Genomic DNA, 22,215 nt, shown 5'->3' on the forward strand with positions numbered 1-22,215 from the left:
CTAGGCCAGTGAAACACTCCCCTGCGGCCGAGAAGCCTGGGACCGTCGCTGGCTCTGTGCTGGGAGGTCCACGTCCCAGCTCCACCTGACACTGCCTGAACCACCATCGGCCCGCTTCTCCATCTCCATGGCCTCTGTGGTCCGGTCCGGCTGTGAGTCAGGGTCCTTTGTGGGACACATATGGGCGGACTGGGAGCCTGCCTGCTGAGGGGCTGAGCTCCTCTGAAGCAGAGGAGGGAGGGCATTTTCCAGCCTGAGGAAGAGGGTGCCAAGGTGGGAGATAGTGAGAAGCAGCAGGTGCCCTGTGCCCCATTTGCTCAGGGGGCCCCCTGTGCGAGCTGGGACAGGCTCTCCTGAGGCTCTGCCTGACTCCGTCTGGCTGACCCTTTTCCTAAGAGGAGGACTCGGCACTTGAGGCTCCCCTGGGACATAGCTGGCCCAAGTGGCTGAAGCAGCCTCCCCGTCCCCTCCCTGAGCGGTCTGCTCACAGCTCTCGGGCCTCTCCTCATCACCACACTAGCATCTGCCTGGCAGGGGGGCACCTCACTCCCGCCCCATACTTGAGGCATCACCAGACCCTCCACCTGCTCAGACCGAGTAAAGCACGTGCCTCACCCTGGATGACCTGGAGGCTACCCTGTTTGTACACAGCGGTCTGCATGCTGCTTTCCCGCTGGACAGCGAGCTCCTGGAGGTCAGGAATCGCACTCAGCTCAGTGCCTGGCACACAGCTGGCACTTAATCAGTGCTTGTCACAAGGAAGCAACATTCAGTTCAATGAATGCAGTTTCTTCCCTCGCTCAGCACCCTTCCCATTACATCCAAGTCAAACCCCTTTTGTTACATGGCTGGTCACTGGACCAAGCCAGGCACCTCCGTGGTGAAGTCTGGGGTAACCCCCTTCATCTTGGACAGTAGGGAGCCACTGGCACTCCCTCAGCACGGGCCAGGCCGGGCATGGAGTACCACTCAGGGTCTGTATGGTGGACGGATGGGAGAGAGACCAACGAGAGGGGATGGGAGTCAGGCCTCAGGTAGGCCGGAGGAGGAAAGAGCCAGGGAACATGTTTGGAGGTGGACTCTACAAGCCTTGGTCAATGACTGGACTGGCTGACGTCTAAGTGACACTGGGTGATCATGGGTGCTACTGCTGGACCTGTGCGACTGCCCCTTTTCTGGTTGGTGCCTCTGGGCCATCCTCTACACCTCCATCCACCCACTCCCTGGTCAGGACTACATGCACTCTGGGGCCCCTCAGGGCTTCTTCTCGGGCACCCCCCAGAGTCTCAACATTCCCTCTATGCAGATGACTCCCAAACAGGCCTTTCCCTTTCCACAGCTCCATCTGCACTTGCCTTCCTAGAGGCATCTCCCCCCCCCACCCGCTTCTGCTGCAGACACCCTAACTCTGATGAGATGCTCCAATCGGCTTGAGGATGAGCATTCCCCATGGTGAGAGTCCCCTAGGGAGCCAAGCCCAGAGAGAAAGACAGCATCCATCTGTCTGCAGTCTCAACTCAAGTCAGCAGGTCAAAAAGCTCTCTACATTCAAGGGAGCATGGCGTGGGGCCCCCTCCTCCTCCCCGTATTAGTCTCCAAGAACCAAGGCCCCTTCTAGCGGAGAGTGCCAAATGAACGCTGGAGGAAGGAGAGGAAGGAGCAGGGGCCTGCAAGATAACAGCAGGTGCATGATTTTATTCGGAACGAAGCACACAATGCATGAATTCCATCCATCATCCCTTCCTCTCCCACCCGCCCCGCCCCCCAAAAGATAACAGCAATGCTTGAACAAACGGATCTGAGAAAGCAGGCAGCTCCCCAAGGCAGACAGCGTCGTGGTGGTGGCCGAGCTCTCTGGCGACACCATTGCTGCTTGGTCCCCTTGCACTACGCCCCTTCCCCTTCCTCCACCCAACACCCTACCATGGCGCCGCTCCTCCCTCCTCGGCGGCCACGAGGACTGACGGGGACGATGCGTTTCTTCTGCTCCTGGCAGGACCTGCTGGGGGTTCTTGTGGCTCCCGCGGGCCCCCTTCAGCAGACCCATCTGTCGACGCCCTCTTTAGGCACTTTGGTCACAGAGAAAGTAACAGAAGAGGAAGTCTGTACAATAACTGGTTTGGGGCCCACAACGACCTAAGTACCAAGGACACGAGACTACACTGATGGGCTGCGTGGAGCCTGCAGCGGGTTCTGGCCTGAACCAGACAGGAAACCCACAAACCACTGGTCTAACAGATACAAAGACTAACAGGAATTTCAAGCATAGTGGACTGGAGATGACTCAAACGAAAATCAAGGCAAAAGGCCACTTCTCAAACCTTTTCCTAGCACTGCTTCTAAGGGGCACCCCTGGATGTCAGAAAGGCACTGTCTGCCACGCCCCGGAGAGAAGAAAGGGTGCGGGAGAAGCACGAGGCCTCTGCTGCAGCACCAGCCTTCCAGACTGTGCCCGGCGTCAGGGAAGGGCTGCGGGGCTCTATCGTGCAACAGAGGAAGCCATCTCAGGCGGGAGAGCAGGGAGGGTACACGGTGTCCAAACTCAATCAATATTTGGTTTGGCCAGCAAAGCAGAGACAGAGCATGACCTTCTGAAGCCCGAGAGACGCATGCTGTAACAGCAGTGACTTTAAAGGGGTCAGCTTTCTAAACAAGACAAAAGCAAATGACTCCTACAAACACAAGGAGACTGGAAAGGGAAAGGAGACAAACTCCCAAAACTGAGACCTGACGGCTTCCTAAAGCAATGTGGCATGCACTGCCCTGCGCTGCGAGCACGACCCCACGGGCCCATCTTCTACTGAAATGGGACGCTACCGCCTTCAAGACAAAAAGAACAACCATATGATCAAGGACACCCCTGTACGTGTACCCAAAGGTCTTTAAATAAAGGGCAGATTTCAAGTTAAAATAAGAATAAAAACAAAAGCAGGCATAATACAATGCAGCAGACTACAGAATGCTTAACAGCGCAGTCCTGAGCACCGGGCCCACCCTGCACACGGCCAGAGCACCTCTCTGCCTACCACGCTGCCCCACAGGTGCTGAGGCCTCCTCCTGTGACAGACAGGAGGCCAGGGTCATCACTGCCCAGAGAAGTTGGCCTCCAGGAAGAAGCAGGGAGAGAATGGTCTCTGAATACATCCAAACAAGATTTCTGCCTCCAGGTAAAACATCCTCTTGTAGATAAGAACTGATCTTTTCCTGTCTTGGTATCAATGATCACTGTTTGCAACATGTGGTGGGCAACTCAATGACTGACATACAGCATGCTGGAAACAAGTCTGACCATGGAGGCTGCCCAGGTCACTGCAGAAAGTAGTCCAGGCCAAGCCTCCTTCCCTGCAACATGATGGATGTTCTAAAGGATCTGAGGGTTCCCCAGAAATGGGATGGAACACGTCACTTGGCTTTATTCTCCCCTCGGCTGTGCCAACTACCAATGGTGGTGCTTGATTTTTAGGACTGAATTAAGAGAAGCAGGCCTCATACCACCTTACTATTTATAGTTACTTGGTTTCACAAACTTTCAGGCTGTCGCTGTGGGGCAGGGGAAAAAAGGCCCAAAAACCTAATCCTTCTGAAAACTGTAGAGTAAGTTCCATGTTACATTTTCTGTGATTTCCCCCAAACTCCATTTTCTTTCCATTTGTCAGTAATCTGCGTTAATCAGTACATTTTTCATCAGATCCTGTGACCAGACCTGATTTTGCCCAACCACCCCAGAAAGCGATCTCTCTGCGCCATGCGTGGCCTGCCATCCTGCTCCTGACCTCGTCCTTCCTTCCTTCTGGGTCAGATGAGTGCACAGGGATGGATGGGGCATGTCCCCGGGGAAGGAAGTGCACTTTGGCTAAGGACGAGCCCACTTGAACACAGACAGGGCACCTTGTATCCTCGAAGGCTCAATCTCACTTCCACAAAGGAACATACAGTTATATACACACACACACATATGTTTGTGTGTGCACACCAAGCATAAGCACACACACACACACACACACAAATACATACATGAGACTGTTAAACAATACTCTGAGAACTAAAAGTGCTGGTGGCATTGAATTAGAATACTCCCTCCATCTGTTATTTGTTCAACAAATATATATACACACACATATATACATATATATTTGTTCAACAAAATACATATATACGCACACACCCCTGCAATAAAACAACCTTTTACATGTCTAAGGTGCTTGAATCTCGCATTGCAGAGCTAGTCCAATGAATGTCTGACCATCTGCTAACTTTTGGAAGCAGCCCAAGCTTGAGTCACCCGCCCGGAGCCAATAACCCTTGATGGCTAATTTCGGAAGTGGGGCATCTGTGGGGCGGGGGCGCCCTCTACGGGCAAGGCGGAGGACACGCTGGTCAGCTGGCCGCCGTGCATCCTCTCATTGACCCGCAGCTCACAGCCGTCGCACAGCATGCGCACCGCGATGCGGGCGATGTTCTTGGAGTCATCGAGGCCGCTGTGGGGCCGCCCATCATAGCTCATGCCCAGCTTTTCAAGCATGATGGTCAGCTTGGTCTGGTTCCGAGGAATCTGGGAACAAAGCACAGCAGACCATCTGTCACGCGCTCCAACAGCGGACTGCAGAAGAACATGCAGAACAATGTGAAGATCTAGAATGTCATCCTGATCTCACACATAAGGCCAGCCTACAACCTCCTCGGCCCTCAGAGCCAGTTCCTTGCGCAGGAAGCCGTCCAAGCTCCGACGGCCAAGTCTGTGCCCGGGGCCCTGAGGCTCCACAGGGCTACTAACACGCCTCTGGCTAGAAACGAGTTGCTGCACAAGTCCCCTTCAGAAGGATCTGCAGAGAACCCTGGACAAAAATCGCACCAAAGGTGAAGGGAAAACCAAGCTCGCGCACACCGGACGGAAACTCTCCTAAACGCACTGGGCACACGGGAACACAGCAGCACCTCACATCCACCAAGCTGGCAAAAAAAAGCTCCAACCCAGCAAAACAGTGCAGGAGGGGACACTCCTACATGAATGCATGAATGGTGGTACTGCGAGGGGGTGGGATCTTTGCAGAAGGAAGGCTGACAGCATTCTACAAAAAGAAATCATCCTACCCAGTCCCACCCTGTTGGACCCAATCATTGCTCTGGGGAATATACCTCAAAAGAACATTAAAAAATTAAAAAAAATTATTTTGTGAAAATATTTATAGGTTCATGATCAAAAGAAGGCAAATGAGAAGTGCTGAGTAACCGGCAGGACATCAAGGTCATGGCCCGCCATGACGTCATCAGTGACAAAGATGAGACGCGGCAAGGCCCTTGGGGAGGACTTCTCTCCCCCGCGCTCCGCCACACTTGTCGGGCTGAACAGTGAAGAAGGGCCTCCCTGGTCACCAGCTCCACCCCAGGGGAAAGCGGGGTCATCTTCCTAAATCTCCACAAGAAAGAACCTGACTCGCTAGAATCAGGGTCAAAATCAACACCAAATCCAAAGGAGAGCAGATGCCGCCGCACGGGAAATCTGACTGGCAGCACGGGCAGGAGAGGCCCACGGCCGCACGTGCTCAGGGGGCCCGAATCCTCTGATCGGCAAAGACTCCAGAAGACCTGAGCCAGCGCATGAGCCCCGGATCCGCCAGGCCAGCCCGGCCCCAGGCACGAGTGAAGGGATGGAGCCTTCCTGAGCCCAGAACAGCTGAGATGGGAGAGAGAAGACACTCCAAAAAATGGATGGGACTGACCTGGATTCATGACCAGGGACAGGTGTGCTCATATACACATGCACACATTCTCCCTCCCTCAGAAAGCAGGCTGGGGAGGCTGCCAGGAGGGCCACAATGATGAAGAACAGCAGGGGTTTCCTTCTACATGAAGGGGTTGAGTCAAGGGCAGGCGGATGGGAACAGAACCCCGAGCCAGCCCTGCCGAGCTCCACAGGGCCCCGCGGCCTATCTCTTGATGTGAGAGCCTAAGGAGTCAAGCGTCATCCCGGCCAGGGCTCCCCCACGCACCCTCAGACTACAACCTCTGCCCCCGACTGCTCCCTCCTTCCTTCCTGAAGCCACCGTTCCCACAAGGGGCCACGTTTGCGGAGTGAGCCAACAAAGCGCTTCCTTGACACAAGCATGATACATAACAAGACTTAACAACAACATCACTGTGTAACAAAATAAACAAACGTTACCTTGTAAAAGTTTCCATATGACTTTCGAATATTGATCCACTTTTTGGCAAAAGAAGGGTATCTGAGCCTGCTGATCTGACACTGAATATTCAGGAACTTACTCATATCCCATGAACTTGGAGGGGAAGGGGAGAAAAAGGAGAAGATGAATGCCACACCAGCGTGACGGCCAGCTCTTGACCTCACCCCGCTCTGCCAGCTCCACTGGCCCTGACTGCTCCCCCGTTACAGCTGCCTGCTGGCCCTGAGCTCACTCCATCAGCACCTCCACAGCGCTGACAATACACTTAACTCCTTCCCTCCCGTCCCCCCCCAGGGGACCGGCCGCCCACCCCACCCAGGCTGAACCTCTCCCCAGCTGTCCCCCGGCCCCACACGTGGAGGGCCTCTGCCCCGGGTCACCCGGCCCCACACGTGGAGGGCCTCTCCCCAGCTGTCACCCAGGCCCCACATGTGGAGGGCCTCTGCCCGGGACAGAAGGTGGGCTTCCTGGCTCTCATACATTAACTTTAACACAAAATGTACACCCATCATTTGTACCACAATGATAAAGCTAGGGGTACCTCTGCCATTGTTGTTTTTTAAAAAAGATACAGACAAGGTGAAAACTACTTAAATTTGTTTTAATTGGGGAAAAAAGAAGAAAGGGACAAAAGCAGCCAGAATTGAAAGCAAACACCCAGAAGGCAGTATAAGAAAGCTCTCCCTGCCTGCTCCTCAGGCCCTCTTCTCTCTCGGCTCCTGACCAGCCCTAACTCCACCTGCCACAACTGGGCCAATCGGGATTGAGAAGCCCCTCTGGGCCCTCCTTCTCCCTCTCCAGCCTGGACACTGCAAGGGCCACGGTGACACGGCTGTCACAAACCCCTTCCCCCTCTTGGTTCTATTCTTCACTGACTTGGGGGTGACGGCTCACGCTGCCCCTGCTTTTGAGGAGACAGAATCATGGCTGTCAGACCTCGCAGGACCACCCAGTCCAGCCTCCCCAGAAAACCTCAGGGGTTCTCGAGGAGGCGGCCTCTGCACCTCCAAAGTCACAGTGCTCTTGCTAAATGTGGCCACCAAAGCTGACCAGGGCAGCACAGAGCAGAGCCCTGTGACCACAAGGCACTACCGTCCATCGTTATTTCCTCGTATACCAGGGACCTGCCTCCATGCCCCCCGATGGGCACCTCAGAGGAGTCTGCCCTCTCACCACCACCACCGAGCACAAGACTCCCTACCAGCCCAGTCTGCCTGGACTCAGCCCAATGCTCCGGCCACCCGCTGAGTGAGCCATGTCGGCTCCCACCTTCAGGTCATCCTGGATGAGGCTGCCACCCACTCCGTGTCCAGACATTCACCACCAGAGGCCCAGCAGAGACCCCTCTTGCCATGACTGCTCTTTGGGTCCAGTGACAACTCCTCGGCCTCTAATTCGGTCCACAAGAACGGCAGGAGAGACTGGCAAACACTCCACGGACCTACCAGGCTCAGTGCGGTCAAAGCAAAGAGAAAGGCCAGGGCCACACGGCTCGTGGGTACAAAGCCATCCACATCCCCTTAGGTAGGGCAACGCTGTCAAATTCAATGCAGCTACTCTCCTCCTGTCTCCTCAGTCCCACAGAGCCATCTTTCTGTGCCAAAGAACCCAGACCCCGGCTCGGCCTCCCCGTCGGTCAGCTCCTCTGGGTCTCAGGTTGCCAAAGGCGATGGTCAGTCAAGCCCTCTCTTATACTCTCTCCCTTCTCATCTTGGGGACGAGCTGCTCACCAGCCTGGACTGCTCTGTCCCTGCCAGGCCAGAACACCAAGGAAAGGTGTCCAAGAAGAAGCAAGCCCCCCACCTCGAGGCTCCGGTCCCCTCCCTCCTCCAATCTCCTCTCCCTTGGTCCCCTCTGAGCTTCAGCTCTCCTGACATCAATCTGCTCCAGAACTGTCACTGGCCCTCCAACAAGACCTTAACTCGGCACCTGACCTCAGACACTCAGGCCCAGACCAGCATCTTCTGCTGCATCTTGGGACTGTGCAGGGCAATCCTCTCAACTGAGGCCCAGAGCTAAGAAGGCCCAGCTCAGCCTGTGTGACCCACGACTCCATCCCGCTCCAGCTGGCCCCAGGCTCTGCCCAGCCCCACTCCTCTCAGGAGCCCCACTGGCATCCAGCTGCTCCTTCCTCCCTACGTGACTTCCCCACCCCTGCCCCACCAGCCTCACCACAGCCCGCTCCTCACTGGGGCCCTGCCTCACTCCTGGGGCGCCTCTCCCCTACCTGCCCATGTGCCGTCACCTCCTGTGTCCTCAGGACGTTTCCTTAGCTGTCTATTTTCCAACGCTACTGAACTGAGCACATGGGATCTGACCCCTCCATCCTGGCCTGTCTCCCCCCTGCTGCCAAGGCTAAGGTGCGATGTCCATTTCCCTCCTCGGTGTAACCAGGCTGAAATGCCATCAGGGCCTTCAGAGGGGCTCTGCTTCTCCTGGCAAACACCTGAATAACTAAAGCTGCCCTCACTCCTCCGGGCCAGTCTCGCCACATCCTTCCCAGACCTGGCCATGCCCCACTCCCGTCCAGGCAGTGTGTGGCTGTCGGCTCCAAGGGCTCGTCCCGTGCATCAGGCCCTTCTGATCTTCAGCCGGATGCTCGCCCCTCCTCCATCCCTGGCCACATCCTCATTACGAGCCTCAGGGACACTCCCCCAGCTCCCGGAAGGTAAATGTGCCCTGGGAGTCAGTCATGGTCACCTCTCCCTCCTGGCTGCTGCTCATGCTCTGGGCACTTGGCAATATCCTCCTTTGAGGCTGGGGTTTTAGGGCTGGCTCCTCACTTGTCATTTCTGGGAGCCAGGCTGGAGGGCAAAGGCATGCCCCGTTTCTTCTCACCCTGTTCCCTTGCCATCAGATCAGACTGGCAGGACTGCAGGCAAATACCGTCTCATCAGCCCTAGCAGCACGACGCTCTCCCCGTGGCAGGAGCCGGCCGGCCATTGTAAGTGGGGGTCCATCCTCAGGCACCAGGCCACCCTTCTCACATCTGCCTGACTTCAGCAGCAGTCCATAAGACACCCTGGCTCCCGCAGGCCATCTCCGCTCTCTTAGCCAACAATTCATAAGCTCCACCACACCATTTCCCAGACTCCTCCAGGCAAAATCTCTCTGCCACATCAGGGCTATGTGGGGTAAGACAGCAGACCTCTGTGGCTGCCCCAGGCCATGCCACTGCTCTCTGCCAGCTTTGGCACCTCCTGGATACCCTCCTGTCTGACAGCACCTGGCGATGTCTGTAGGTATCACACCTGGAAGGACTCATGGTGTCTCCATCCTCAGGGACTGGGGCCCCACACAGCTTAAACATCCCCAGGTCCTTCTTCCCCTCCTTCCACACTCCAGCCTTCTAGCAGTCAGGCCTTCTCTGACCTCTTAACAACCAGATAAGCAGAGGGCATGATGAAGAACCAACCTGGGCAGGGCCGGCAGAAAGTGGGAGGGAAGGTCAGAGGACAAAGGTGGACGGGGTGAGAGAGAAAGGATGGGAAGGCGTATTAGGAGAAGCTGCATGGAAATGGGAGTGGAGGGGGCCTTGAGGCAAGCAGACAGGAACGGGGAGGTGATGAGGCAGAGGGAGACGGGTCCCCCGGGGGGGGGTGCCGCGAAAAGCAGGCCCTAAACCATCCAGCAGCAGAGAGCGAGGGACAAGCTAAGGGAGAGTGGTGGAAGCAGCCTCACTGCCAACACCGCCCGACACTAACAGGGGAGCCCCACGTCACCCATCTACAGACAGTGGGGACAACAAAGGGAAAGGCCTCAGGAAGCTTTCAAATGCTGACTGACAAGGAGACCAGGCAGGACGTGCTAAGCCCTGAGGCTGACACTCTGCTCCTAGACAGCCTTCTGTGATCACGGCTTCCCCTTCTTCCAGCCCACGCCCCCCCTATGGATCAGAAACAGGAACACAGCAGAGAAAAAGGCTAGCTCCTGTGGGATGCACCCTTGGCAAGCACTGCTAATGTGCAAGCACCTGTCGTGGCCTCTTGTCCGCCTGTCCACAGAAGGCCACGTGGGCTGCTATGGCTGCAGGCTTCTACTCACCCATCCGTCAGTATGGAGTACTTGTACTTGGTTCCCAGCTCTTTCAGCCTCATCCAATCCACTACGTTCCGAAGAACCTGAGGGAAAGTGTCAGCTTGGTCCACCATGTCCTGAAGATGTAAAAGTAGGGGTCAGCAAATCAGAGAGAGAAAAAGGGGGCTGCGGAGCAAATGCTTTCACTCTCAAGTTCATGTTTGTTTTTTAGTCACCACTTACTGAATCGAAGCTAGCCTGTCCCTTCTGGGCAAAGGCACAGGCGCAGGGGGAGGGGCATCCCTCTTACACCAACGGGCCCCTTAAAACAATACTTATTTAGAGCCAGGATCGGGGTAACTGTCACCAAGCCAGCACACCTGGGAAGGGCAATGATTCTCACCACCACCGCCCTTACCCGAAGGAGCCTCTGAATCCCGAGCTTTACCAAAAGGCCAAGGAGCTAAATCCTTAAGCTAGATTTAGCATAAGATGGCCTGTGAATAAGAGGATACCCAATGCCAGAACAGCCTCTCTCCTCAGGGTGCTGACACTCGCAGGACTGACCATCAGATGCATCACGGCCCTGATGAGTGGAGGAAAAGCTCACACGGGGCCGACTCCAGCCAGTGGAGAGCCCTAGGCCTTCCTGCCAAGCTGACCTAGGGGACAGAGCTGTGCATGTCTTCTTCTAAGAAGACCGAAGTCTGAGAAACCCAACTGGCAAGCGATAAACACCCTCCCCTTCATAAATGAAGACTGAATGTTCAGTCCCAAGCCTGGCTGTGATCACCTGCGTGATTCCTGTGAGGTTGATGCAGAAGTCAGACAGCTGCGTGTTGATCTCTGGCCTCACATACTGCTGGAAGGTGTCTTCCTACGAGGCAAAGAGACCACGGCTCATGAGCGAGAATCAAGCTGGTTCTGGAGAGAATGGGGACAGCGGGCCTTCCTAGGGCATGCTCACTCACTTCTCTTCACAACAGGAGCAAGGTTACAATGAGCTAAAGTAGCTGGCTTGGAGAGTCTGGAGAATTCCAAACGAGTCCTCGAGACAGCCGTGTTCTAGAATCTCACGCCCTCAGATAAGCGTCTAGTTAGTAGAAGGCAGTGAGGAAGCAACAGGTGGGCATGACGCCCGCGGAGAGTGAACCGCAGCCGTCTCTGCCGTAACAGAAGACGCCCAACAAAGAGGAAGTGCCCAGAAGCCCCCAGGGAGCTGCACTCTGGGATACCAGAAGGAGCCAGTCCTTCCTGGCTGTTCTGCACAGAGGCTGCAGGACCACAGCCACAGCCAATGGCCTCTGGAGACCTTCCACTGCCAAGGTCAAAGAGCCTGCCTGGGCCCATGGCAGAACCAGGATGCTTCAGCACTTCCCGGGGCAGGGAGCTAACCACTTACTTCTTACTCTGGGTCAGTACTAAGCACCATGAAGTCTTTTTTTTCTTCAGCTGAACCTTTCTGCTAACAGCCCTCTGGGAAGGCGAACCACAGGGGTCTGTTTCCCCATGATAACACTGGAGTATGGCAGGTAACTGCCCCGTGCTCCCTTCCCTCTGCACTCAAGCTTGGCAAGGTCTCTTATGGCATGGTGCTCCAAAAGAACCAGGCCCTTCTGCCAGGTCACAGACCCCTAAATGCAGCTGTCACCTCCCTTGTCGTGACCACTGATGCCCGCGAAGGCTTCACTGGAAGACACACCACACTCCAACATGCAATAAATATCTCAATGGGCTGGCACTATAAGAAGGGGCAGGTCCACCCTCCAGGCGTTTTCCAAATAACTGAACCCAACCAAAGATCGGGAATGCTGGTTTTTCCAAAGCATTCTGCTCTCTTAAGCAGCACGTCCCAACTTAACCAGAGATAGCCTGGTGCACTGGCCCTCTGCTACACTGTGGCTGTGGGACTTGGGGGGCTCCTCTACCAGCCATGCGGGCTTTGGGGCACCACGGATGGCAGGCAGAGCCAACAACTGGGCCAGGCTTTCTGGACTATGCCCCAGAGGTACCGAAATCAAAGAGGTAAGAAAAGGATCTTCACATCGACCAAGTCATGGAAGCTCTGTCTGTGCCAGCCCTGAAGCAGAGAACACGGGGCACCCTCCTTTGGGTAACGGCTAAACAAGGAGCTGTGTAGGCATGGAACAGAGCATGACTAGGCCACGAGACACCATGAAACGGACAACTTCAGTGGCATCTGGGAAGACCACGTAGGGCATGGGGAGTGAATGAACACAATGACAATGCACCATTCTCCTGGTTCCTGGCCCACCCAACAGGTACCAAAGAAGGGATCTTCTTCAGGGTAGCAGTCAGACTAAAAGAACCTGAGAGACATATGGAGCGTGGCGGCCATCCAGTCCCTGCCCGGAGCTGGGGAGGGGCTCACAATTAAGCAGCTTTCCCTAACAAGACCACCAGATGAGGGGGACCTTGCTGCTCCTGGTTCTGGCCTTGGGGGCTGCGCCGAGTCCCAGGAGAAGCCAGCATGCTCTGCCCTAGGCAGAGTCTCACAACCAAGAAGCACCCTCGCTGAGGGTGAGGCCCCCAGAGATCACCCCCACCCACATGACAAGTGACCCTGAGGCTGCCCCACAGGCTGGTCCTGTCCCTGTCACCAGAGGCTGGTCTGGGGCAGAGCAATGGCCAGGGCAGGCCCCGCCGCACCAAAAGAGACAGGCACCACACGGCAGCTGGGCTCACTTACGATCTCCAGCGTGCGTGTGTTCAGCAGCACAATGGGGAACTCGATGATCTCATGCGTGAACTCAGGGGGGTTGCCCTCCTCACAGGTGGCTTCAAAGTCAATGATGCAAATGTAGTCATAGCAGCGGCCGGTGTCCCCGTCCTCCCACTGCTGGGTCAGCTTCTCCTTCTTGTAGTAGTTCTTGAGCCGCTTCTTGAGAACATCCTTCACGCCTCTGAGGAGACAGGAGAAGCTGACTCACGCTCAGGCACCGCGACCAGAGCGAAGCAATCAGAGCAGACAGACAGGCAGACTTCAAAGGAGAAAGCCCAGCTACCAGTGAAGGGAGGAAAAGTACAACGCTAAGGATGACAGAGAATTAGGGTGACCACGTAAAGCTCGAGGCTCCGAGGGGCACCCCGAGCCCAGCCACTGGCTGAGCCCCTCCCAGCAAGGGCATCCCTGCTGACCCTGCCACAGAGAGCGGCAGGAAAAGCAGCTCTTCTCACGGTGTCCCAAAGTGGAAACAAAGCAGGCATTTCTCCTTTGGGGAATGGTTAAGCAAATCGTGGTAAATGGACAGAATGAAGCATTAGGACGTCCTATGACATGGTAAAACAGACATTTGGGGAGGAAACTGGGATGATCCCTATGAACAGATGCTGAGTAAAGGGAGACAAGGGGGGGGGGGAACAATTCATACAACATCGTGGAGAGAAGCCACTTTGAAAGACAAGAGAGCAACTTCACACAACGACAGGATTTAGCCAATTTGAGGTGATGAGCTTAAAATGCAGGAAGAGACATCTATTTTCAGACACAGCTAATGTGGGAACTCGTTCTGCTCAACGATGTAGATATGTATTGAAAGATTCAGTTTTGAGGTTCATCTGTTTGTTCTAAATCTGTCCAATGGCAGAAGGGAATAGTGTGGGAGGGGCATGTTAATTTACAACACACAGACACACTCTTGAAGAATAAAAATCATGAAGTGAAGACAGATGAAAAACACTGAAAAAGGAAATAGACCTAAAACATTTAAAAAGGCCTAAAAAACCAAATGTTTAACAGGAATTATATTATAATGTCTACTAAGGTCAGTGTTCAGTGACAATGGCATGCCAGGGACATCTGCTTTTTCACTGCACACACCCATTTCTCCAGGGTCCAGAGGGGTCCCAACCAATCCCCTTCACTCCTCAGCTGAACCTGGTGTGTGATCAGACAGGTACCCATGTTATACCCTGAGCTGGGCAGGATCTGGGAGACAAAAAGTGGGATCTGTACCAAACCACAAAGTGTAGGCTTGAGTACAAACTAATCAAAATGAAAATCAGGTCTGAGAGCCCCAGACTGTGGGCCTCTCACCCTTCTCCTGCCTCCTGAGCAGAGCACATCAAGACCTTACTGACAGATCGTCAGATCACAGACTGAGGGCTGGGAGGCCCTGAGAAACATTCAGTTCTTCCAAAGTTGGGCACAAAGATCTCCATGAGGCCACTGGCTTTGCTGATATGATCATCACTTTAGCTTGGGAGCCTGAAGGGGAAGGACAGCTAGTCCAATCCCCTCACGTGACACCGGAGGAAACCAAGGGGGAGAGACATCAAGTGACCAGCCCAAGGCCACAGAGGAGGCGAGCAAGTAAGTTAGTACTTTGTTCTGTGTCTGTAGGACAGGGCCTTCCTACTGCCCCGTGCCCGGCAGCATGTAAGCCGGACGCTGCCGCACTCTCACCGAGGCTGGCTGGCAGCGCTGTGGGCCCCTACTCTCAAACGCTCACTCCACTGGGGAGAGACTTCACACGGCCACCCGGGGGGGCGTTAGTCCCGCAGGGCTCAGGTCCCCAGACCAGCTCAGCCTCCCAGCAGGAGGAAGCACCCACAGAGGTAAAAGAGGAGCCCAGGTGCACAGGCTACAGACGTGGGCATCACTGGCCAGGGCAAGAATGATGCATTTGGAGTCTCCTCTTCTGTAAAGTGAGGGCACTGACCTGGCACAAGGTTTAACAAGGCCTCCTTTGGCAGGTGGCTGCTGCCCAAAACTTCTGATCAGAAATAAATAGAGGAATTACAAAGGAAATCAATTAATTGTATCAAAATAAAGATGTGATTTCCCCCCTCCTATCCAAGCTCTAAGGTCCCTTCCCGGCTGGCCACACGAGTTAGGTTTAAAAGGCAACAAAGTCTGTTCTGTCGACTTCTTTAGTTAAAGATTCCTCAGTCACCTTTTCATCTGGCTCAGGCCCTCTCTGGAGTAGGGGGGGAGGCGGCATGTTGGACACCTCTGTCGGACCCAACAAAGGCAGGGAAGGAAGCCACAACTCGGACTTTCTCCTCTCAAAGGCAGGCTGTTCTACCCCAACCAGCAGACAGGAATGTTCCTCTTTGGGCCACAGACTCACCCTGTTCCCAAACAAACACCCAGATCCCTCCCCTGCGGCCTCCTCTTCCCTCCTGGCCTCCCTAAGACCTCAGAGGGTAGCCCCACCCTCCCAGCAGTCATCCTCACTCTCACTCTCCGGCCCCACCCACCCACCATGGCGCCAAGGCCTGTCTGCTTCCCCTTCTGTAGCATCCTTATCTCCAGTGTCTCCTCTGGCCCTGCCCCTGCCCGGTGCAGATCCTCATTATCTCCAACCTGGACTAGTGCAGTGGCTGTAGGGCAGTCTGTCCTGCCTCCATGGGCCACCAAGGGGACCTTCCTACACGGTCTGACCATATGGATCCAATACAAAATGCTGTCTGGCACTCAAAGCCTTCACCATCCCCACCCCTCCGGCCCCTGTCACTCCCCTACATGCCCTCTCTGACCTGGTGACTGCAGCCCCTGGCTGCTCTCTCAGACTGCCCCCGGGCCTGCTGACCTTCATCTCGCTCCCCCTCTTCACCCAGGGTCTTCCCCCACCAGGCATCTCCCATGTAACCCACAGGCAGCTTGTCTGAGCAGTGCCATCTGCAAGCTGTCCCCCCCACCAGACAGGGGCAGGGCACCTGGCATAGTGGGCTAGTAGGCTCGTAACAAGTGTTTGCTGACTGACTTCATCCAATGAACCAAAGCTAGGCACAAGACAAAACCTCTTCTCTCCCTCTCGATGAGCCCGTCATCCGGGTCATCACCTGACGCTGCTAAAACTCAGGCCTAGGGAGGTCCTTTCAAGGGCAACCCAAGCGTCTGAGACCAAATACTCCCTCCAAAAGGGGGTAATCAGGCTCCTGAGTTTGAGTCCCTTATGTCAATCTGGCCTTGATTTCCTGCAGGGCATTTGGTCAGGGCTCAGTGAAAAACACTGAGGAAATAAGTAGGGTGAGAGAATTTTAAGAAAGGCCAAGGTGAGTGGCAGGGCAACTCCTCTAACTCCTGGCTAAAGAAAACCAAACACATCCTGAAATCTGTCACTGAAGATCACTGGGGCAAGGAAAAGAAATCCTGGGCAGGGGCACTGGCACCAAACCCGCGGCTCCTGGGAGTGAGGGGTCAAACTCCCCAGACCTCACTCAGTCTGTCCAGGATCGTGGGGTCACACAATGACTGCTGGAAGGGGCCTTGGCTGACCCTCCCCTCCCCCATTTAAGAGAGTGCCCACTATGTGCCAAGTGCTTTAATTTGCTGTGTCACTGGATTCTCACCACAGCCCTGAGGCAGGTGTGATTTTATCACCTGCATTTCACAGATGAGGACGCTGAGGCAGTGACTTGCTCAGTATCACCCAGCTAGGTAAATGAGGCCAGATTTGAACTCAGATCTTCCTAACTCCACGCCCTGAGTGATACCCAGCTAGCCACGGGCCTTCAGTGGGCTGCCTCAGGGCAGAATGCAGTCAGCACTCTGACCTCGGTGCCTGGCCTCCCCTGGTCCAGGGCCGTCCCAGCCCTGTTCTTCAGGCTGCTCCCACCAGAACTCGGGCCCCCATCCCTTGGCAAGCATCATCTACCCCGTCCCCTCCACTCCCAGCCAGACCGCTCTCACATACATCCCCAACTCCTGATGTGCAGCTGTCTTCCCAGGTGAGAACAGAAGCTCCTGGAAGGCAGGAACATGCTCCAGACTGCCCAGTAGGTACAAGAAGGACGTGACACTGACCATTCTAAATGCTCACTCAGCAAATAGTGAGCACTCTCTGGGCAGACAAGGCAATCACTCTCACACTGAGGTGAGGTCCCAAGTGAGACTACTTCTGTGACCCCAGACCATGAGGCCCAGGCTGCCCTCTCCACACACTGGTGGACATCCCCGCTACAAGGAGGACAGAGGAGACATTCTGACCTTCCCCACTTTTGGCAGAGTCTGCGATCACTGCTTCTGCCACCTTTTCTGTATCTCTGTACACCTGCTCCATGCTTTCACAAATGTGACCAGCCCCACCTCCTCCCCAAGGGAAGTCAGACTCCAGGAAAGTCAGGACTCTATGCCCCAAAAGATCCCTGCCATTGTTAAACGGCCAAGAGTAAAGACTCCGCTGAGCTTCTCAATGCCAAGGATCTCCAAGGGCCCTAAATGTGGTGCTGATGACCAGACAGGATATTCCTGAAGGATTCAGACTCAGGACAAACACCTGGAATCCAGGAGATGAATCGGCTAAGTGTGGTGCGGGGGGCAGCCATTCCCGGGGCCAGGGACCCGAGCCACTCTTCCAGATGAGAAGTGACCTGTGCAGGTCACACCAACGGTGGTCGTGGCAGAGCTGGCAGGTCACCCAGGCCTCCTCCAGATCCAGGGCTCTGCCCCAGCACCGGCTGCCTGGGAGGGATGCTGGCACAAAACTGACAGCCACGGTCCTCTCCTTTCTAGGTCTGCTCACTAAGTCTAGCTGTGACAATTGAACAAGCTCTCCAAGTCACAGCTAAGCCAAAAACCAGACCGTCCCAACAGACGAGCTGCAAGAAGCTGCTGCTTACCTGGTCTCCAGCTTGAATTCTGAAAGCTTGGCTCGGAGCTCTTCCTTACTCATCCGGTTAATGTGGCCATTAGTAACAGCAATCTCTTTGTAAATGGGGTCACTGAAATCACTTGAACCCGAGACCCCGGATTTCCTGCCATCGGGCTGGCACCGCTGTTTACCCTAAAAGACACCAGAGGGATTCTCTAAGGCGCTGAAAGTTCTGAGGAGAAGCTTTCTGCGCTGCCCCGCCCCCCCCCCACCTCCACCCCCCCACTCTCTCTGCCTCTGCCCCTTCCCCACCCCCCCCCCCCCCCAGGCTGTTGAAAAAAAGCCAAAAGGGGGGGGGGGGGGGGGGGGGGAGCCTGGATACATTCCCAGAGCCCGGCTCAGCAGCTCACCAAGGGCCCCGCGCCTCTGGGCTGCCAGGGCCGGGCCCACTGTCGTGGGGAAGGGGCAGAGGCAGCGTGCGTGGGCGCTCCATGGAGGGCCGGGGGCGGAAGGTTGGGCGGCCCACGACCCTCCTCCGGGTCCCCCAAGGGCGGCCGGAGAAGGCAGGCCTCGAACCCGGGTCTGCACAACGCCCTACAGGTGCTCCCCCGCCCTGCCCGCCCCGAAATTGACTCCCCTGCTTTTATCAAGCAACAAGTCTGGTTAACACCCACGGTGGCGCTTAATAAATGCTTGCTGACTGAACAGTAACACGGGGGCGAGTTGGGGAATCCACAACACTCGAGGCTGGCGTGTGCTGGGTCATGAGGTCACCGCCCCGCGTGGGAGGCCGCGACCACGCCCCTGGAGGGAGCCCGGCTGCCACCAAAGGGCGGGAAGCACGTGGAGGCGGGCCGCACGCCTGCGCAGACAGAGCTGGCCCCCGGGGAGGGGGGACGACCCCTCCAGAGGAGGCGCCTGCGCAATCAGGCCAGGCCCAGGAGAGGAGCGACCCAGAGAAGAAGCGCCTGCGCAGAAAGGGGCTAAGACCTAAAGAGGGGGAGGATGGAAGGGGGAGGCCGAAGGGGCGCATGCGCGGCAAACCTGACTCATTCCCGCCGGCGTGAGCTCCTCCCGGGGGACTGGCCCGTCGCTGTCCCCGCGAAACTGTCTCTCTTGACTCTCCCTCGCGGGCGGCTGGCCGCTACATGCTTCCATCTCAGCTGGACCCGTTGACCGAGAGAGCTCTCAGCCGTGCCGTACAAGCCCAGCTCTCCGGCACCCCGCCCCCACGCCGAGCAGTCGCGAGGACAAACTCCCGCCTCCGGGGTCGAGCGCGGGCTGGCGTGAGCACGCAGCGAGCCGGGGCGCGCGCACGTGCACGCATGCGCCGTCGCGGCTGGCCGCGCTCCGCTCCGCCCTTCCAGCCGGGCCGCGAGCACTGGCGGGGAAGGGAAAGGGAGGAGCCGAGGGAACAGTAGGGGTCACGTGACGAAGGGCGACCCATACCCTCTCACGCCTCTGAACCGCAGCCGCCTCCCGATTGGCCTGCCCGCCACCAGTCCCGCCCCTTTCCAGGCCAGCCTCCAGTCAGCGGCCAGAGGGGTCTTCCTCCAGCCCCAGGGGCTTCCCCGAGCCTCTTCCCTACTCAAGTCCCTTCTGGGGCTCCGTGGTGCCTCGGGACTCACTGCTGGGCGAGGCTGGCTCCATTATACCCCCCCCCCCCCCAGGCCCCGTGGCCCTAACTGGTCCGCCGACTCGGGCTCGCCTGGCATGCCATCCCGCCCCTCCCACCCTTAGCGTTTCTTTTAGCGCGGGGCCCACGGCTGCCGCCAGGGGGCGCCTCCGCGCGCCTTGGCACGTGCCTACACTCCTGGTCTCCCATTGGAGTGTAAGCCCCCTGAGGGCGGGCCCGCCTCGCTGCCGCTCCGCAGGCCTGGCAGTGCCCAGGCAGTGGGGGCAGCGTCAGAAGTGCCCATCCCTTGGTGCCAGAGCGTCCCAGGGGCGCCGGGCCCGGAGCTGCCCCTCGGTTTCCTCCTTTAGAGGACCGAAGGGGCCCGTCAGCGCGGGCACGAGCACACCGGGAGCCTTCCCCGCCAGGGGCTCGCGCGCTGTGCCCCCGGACCCGCAGGGAGACCTGGCCGAGCTGCTTCTGCGCTCCCAGGAGCGCGGGTCTGGTGGGCGGACGCGCACGCGGCGTCTGAGCGTGACCAGCTGGGCCAGCTGTCTGCGGCAGGGTAGCTCCAGAAAGGACCCGGTGTCCGGCCGCTCCTCCTAGCCAGTGCGCCTGGAAGGGGGTCCTGGCCCTGGCCCGGCCTCACGGGGCGCTCGGGGAGCTCAGCACGAGGGTTCCGTGGGCCCTCAGTCTCTCCGACACCTTCCTCCGGACCTCAATGCCAGTGGGAGCATCGCTGGAAAGTCGCCGGCCTTCCGCGCTCAGCAGTGCTGGCCGGGACAAAACCTGTTTTCGGTGTCACGCCCAGACTCGCGCGGCGTCAGGGAACCCGTCCACTCTCTGCCTTTGGAAAGTCTTCCAGGAAACGAGGCTTAAAAAGCTGGGGCCAGGACGCAGGGGTCAGCCTAGGACAGAGCGAGGAGGTGGTCTGCATCTGCACTGGCGGAAGCCTGAGGGCTCTGGGGACAGAATGTGGACACTCGGCAGCGGATGAAGAATGACCAATCTTTCCCCCACTCAGGGCAGTTCCCTTTCTATCCCTAGAGGGAGGAGGACGCCTCTGTGAATGGGTTCTCGAAATGATTCGAGAATGTGATTCCCCACTGTTCTTTTCTTTGTAATTCTATCTCAATGAAATGTTTTGGCAGTATTTGCTATAAATGGCCTGCCTGACCGGTGCTAGAACCCTCACTGAAATTTGGGGACTGGAGCCAGATTGGTCTCTTTATGGCTAAAATATCCACACTGACCCTGAGGAAAGCACAGCGCCCATAGTGAAGGCGGTTCCGTGCTGAAGGGCCTAGATTGGGTGTACACGCTTTTAATATTTATTTTTATGTGAGCAGAGGCATGGTTAGCGAACCAGTATTGAGGAAGCAGGAAGAGCTGGGTCCAGGTCAGCCTCTGACCCTTTGCCCCTCAGTGCCCACAGGCGCCATTCTGAGTGGCAGAGCAGGCACTCATCTGTATTGATGTTTGTTTTTATTGAGGAAGTTTCCCCACAGAGAATTACCCACAGATCTTGTCACAGAGTGAATGCTTAAACTTGGATATTTAAAACAGTAGCAGAGTTTGCCCAAAATATAGAAAGCACATGAAAGAAAATCGTTTTTGTATTATGGGGGTTCCTAATCCTTTTGAGGTCCTGGCCTCCAGAGAAAGTCCAGGGAAGCCTAAGGACCTTTTTTGTCAGAATCATGTTTTTAAATGGATACAACAGAACACAAGGGATCAGAAGGCAATTATATTGAAATGCAGTTTTTAAACAACCCAATCCACAATCTCCGAATTAAGTGAGATTAAGAACGCCTCTTTAATCCTGAAGACAATAAGTGTTTGTTGATTGAGTGAATGACTGCAATAAATCATTTCTGCTCCACTTGACAAAAATTTGGCTCCAATTCAGCAAAGACAGATTGAGAGAGACATGGGACACATGACTTCTCTGCAGAATCTGCCTTTAAAAATTCATGGAACCTTATTTCAGGTTTCAGTGTCAGATTCCTGGAGATCTTCCCAGGCTTATTTCTGCTCTGATATAATGATGCTGGCGGTCTACTCCCAACATGAGGAGCACCGTCAAAAAGCGTGGGGGCCGGGACATCCTAAATCACTTCTCCACATGCCACCAGAGGGCGCTTGGTCCCGAGCCTATCAGCCTGGCCCGCTAGCTCTTCTGAGAGCTCCGTCCCGGTGTTATGCTTTAACTGGGAAGCAGCGACTCTCCAGGGAAGCTGCCCGTCTTGTTTAATGGCAAATGTGACTTGAGCAGAGCTGTCCTCATCTGGACCACATCTCTCTCTTTGTCTGGAACCCAGGCGGGGTCTTCAGCTCTCAACAGATTCTCTTGCCGGTGGAGACAAAGCAACTTAAAAAAACAAAGACAGCTAAAATTCATCAAGTTCTGAGCCAGGGAAGGGGAGGATGCCATGGAGTTCACGTGACCTCTGACCAGAGTGTGGTCCTGAGCACAGTGAAGCTGGGAGGGCTTCAGTCATCAGCCATACCCCCCTCTGCAGCATGCATTTCATCTTGGGGACAAAGCCTCTGAAATCCGTCTCCTCCATAGGGTCAGTGTTTTTTGTTTCTGGAGGAATGGACAGTCATGAGTCTGGTCCCGTCAACCTCCCCAGGAGGAGCTGAGTCTTCTCTGGACATTGCCGGGTGTCTGGGCAGACCCAGGACCTCAGGGGCACAGTGCCTCAGCCCTGAAGGGACCACAGCAGCAGCCTCTAGCACTGTCTTCTGTATTGGCCCCAGCAAATGGTCGCTGGGCTTCTGCCTGAAGACTTTGACAGTGGCATCCACACTGGGACACCTTCCATGCTTAGGAAGACTT

At 56.1% G+C, this 22,215-nt stretch overlaps 1 protein-coding gene across 1 annotated transcript; it reads right to left on the bottom strand.

Annotated features, from left to right (window-relative positions):
- Positions 1 to 1,660: 1,660 nt before the first annotated feature.
- On the bottom strand, positions 1,661 to 19,083 carry ERI1 (exoribonuclease 1). The gene is made up of 7 exons (XM_069104961.1): positions 18,806 to 19,083; positions 17,790 to 17,953; positions 12,913 to 13,126; positions 10,996 to 11,079; positions 10,230 to 10,339; positions 6,164 to 6,278; positions 1,661 to 4,552 (listed from the first exon to the last, which is right to left on the bottom strand). Exons 1-7 carry the CDS (start codon positions 18,917 to 18,919, stop codon positions 4,310 to 4,312), a joined length of 1,044 nt encoding a protein of 347 aa, XP_068961062.1. The 5' UTR covers positions 18,920 to 19,083; the 3' UTR covers positions 1,661 to 4,309.
- Positions 19,084 to 22,215: the final 3,132 nt, after the last annotated feature.

Source organism: Petaurus breviceps, unplaced genomic scaffold (genome assembly GCF_028583685.1).
Source record: "Petaurus breviceps papuanus isolate PSGF00001 unplaced genomic scaffold, PetGlider_PUasm1.0 689, whole genome shotgun sequence".
NCBI classification, from domain to species: domain Eukaryota; kingdom Metazoa; phylum Chordata; class Mammalia; order Diprotodontia; family Petauridae; genus Petaurus; species Petaurus breviceps.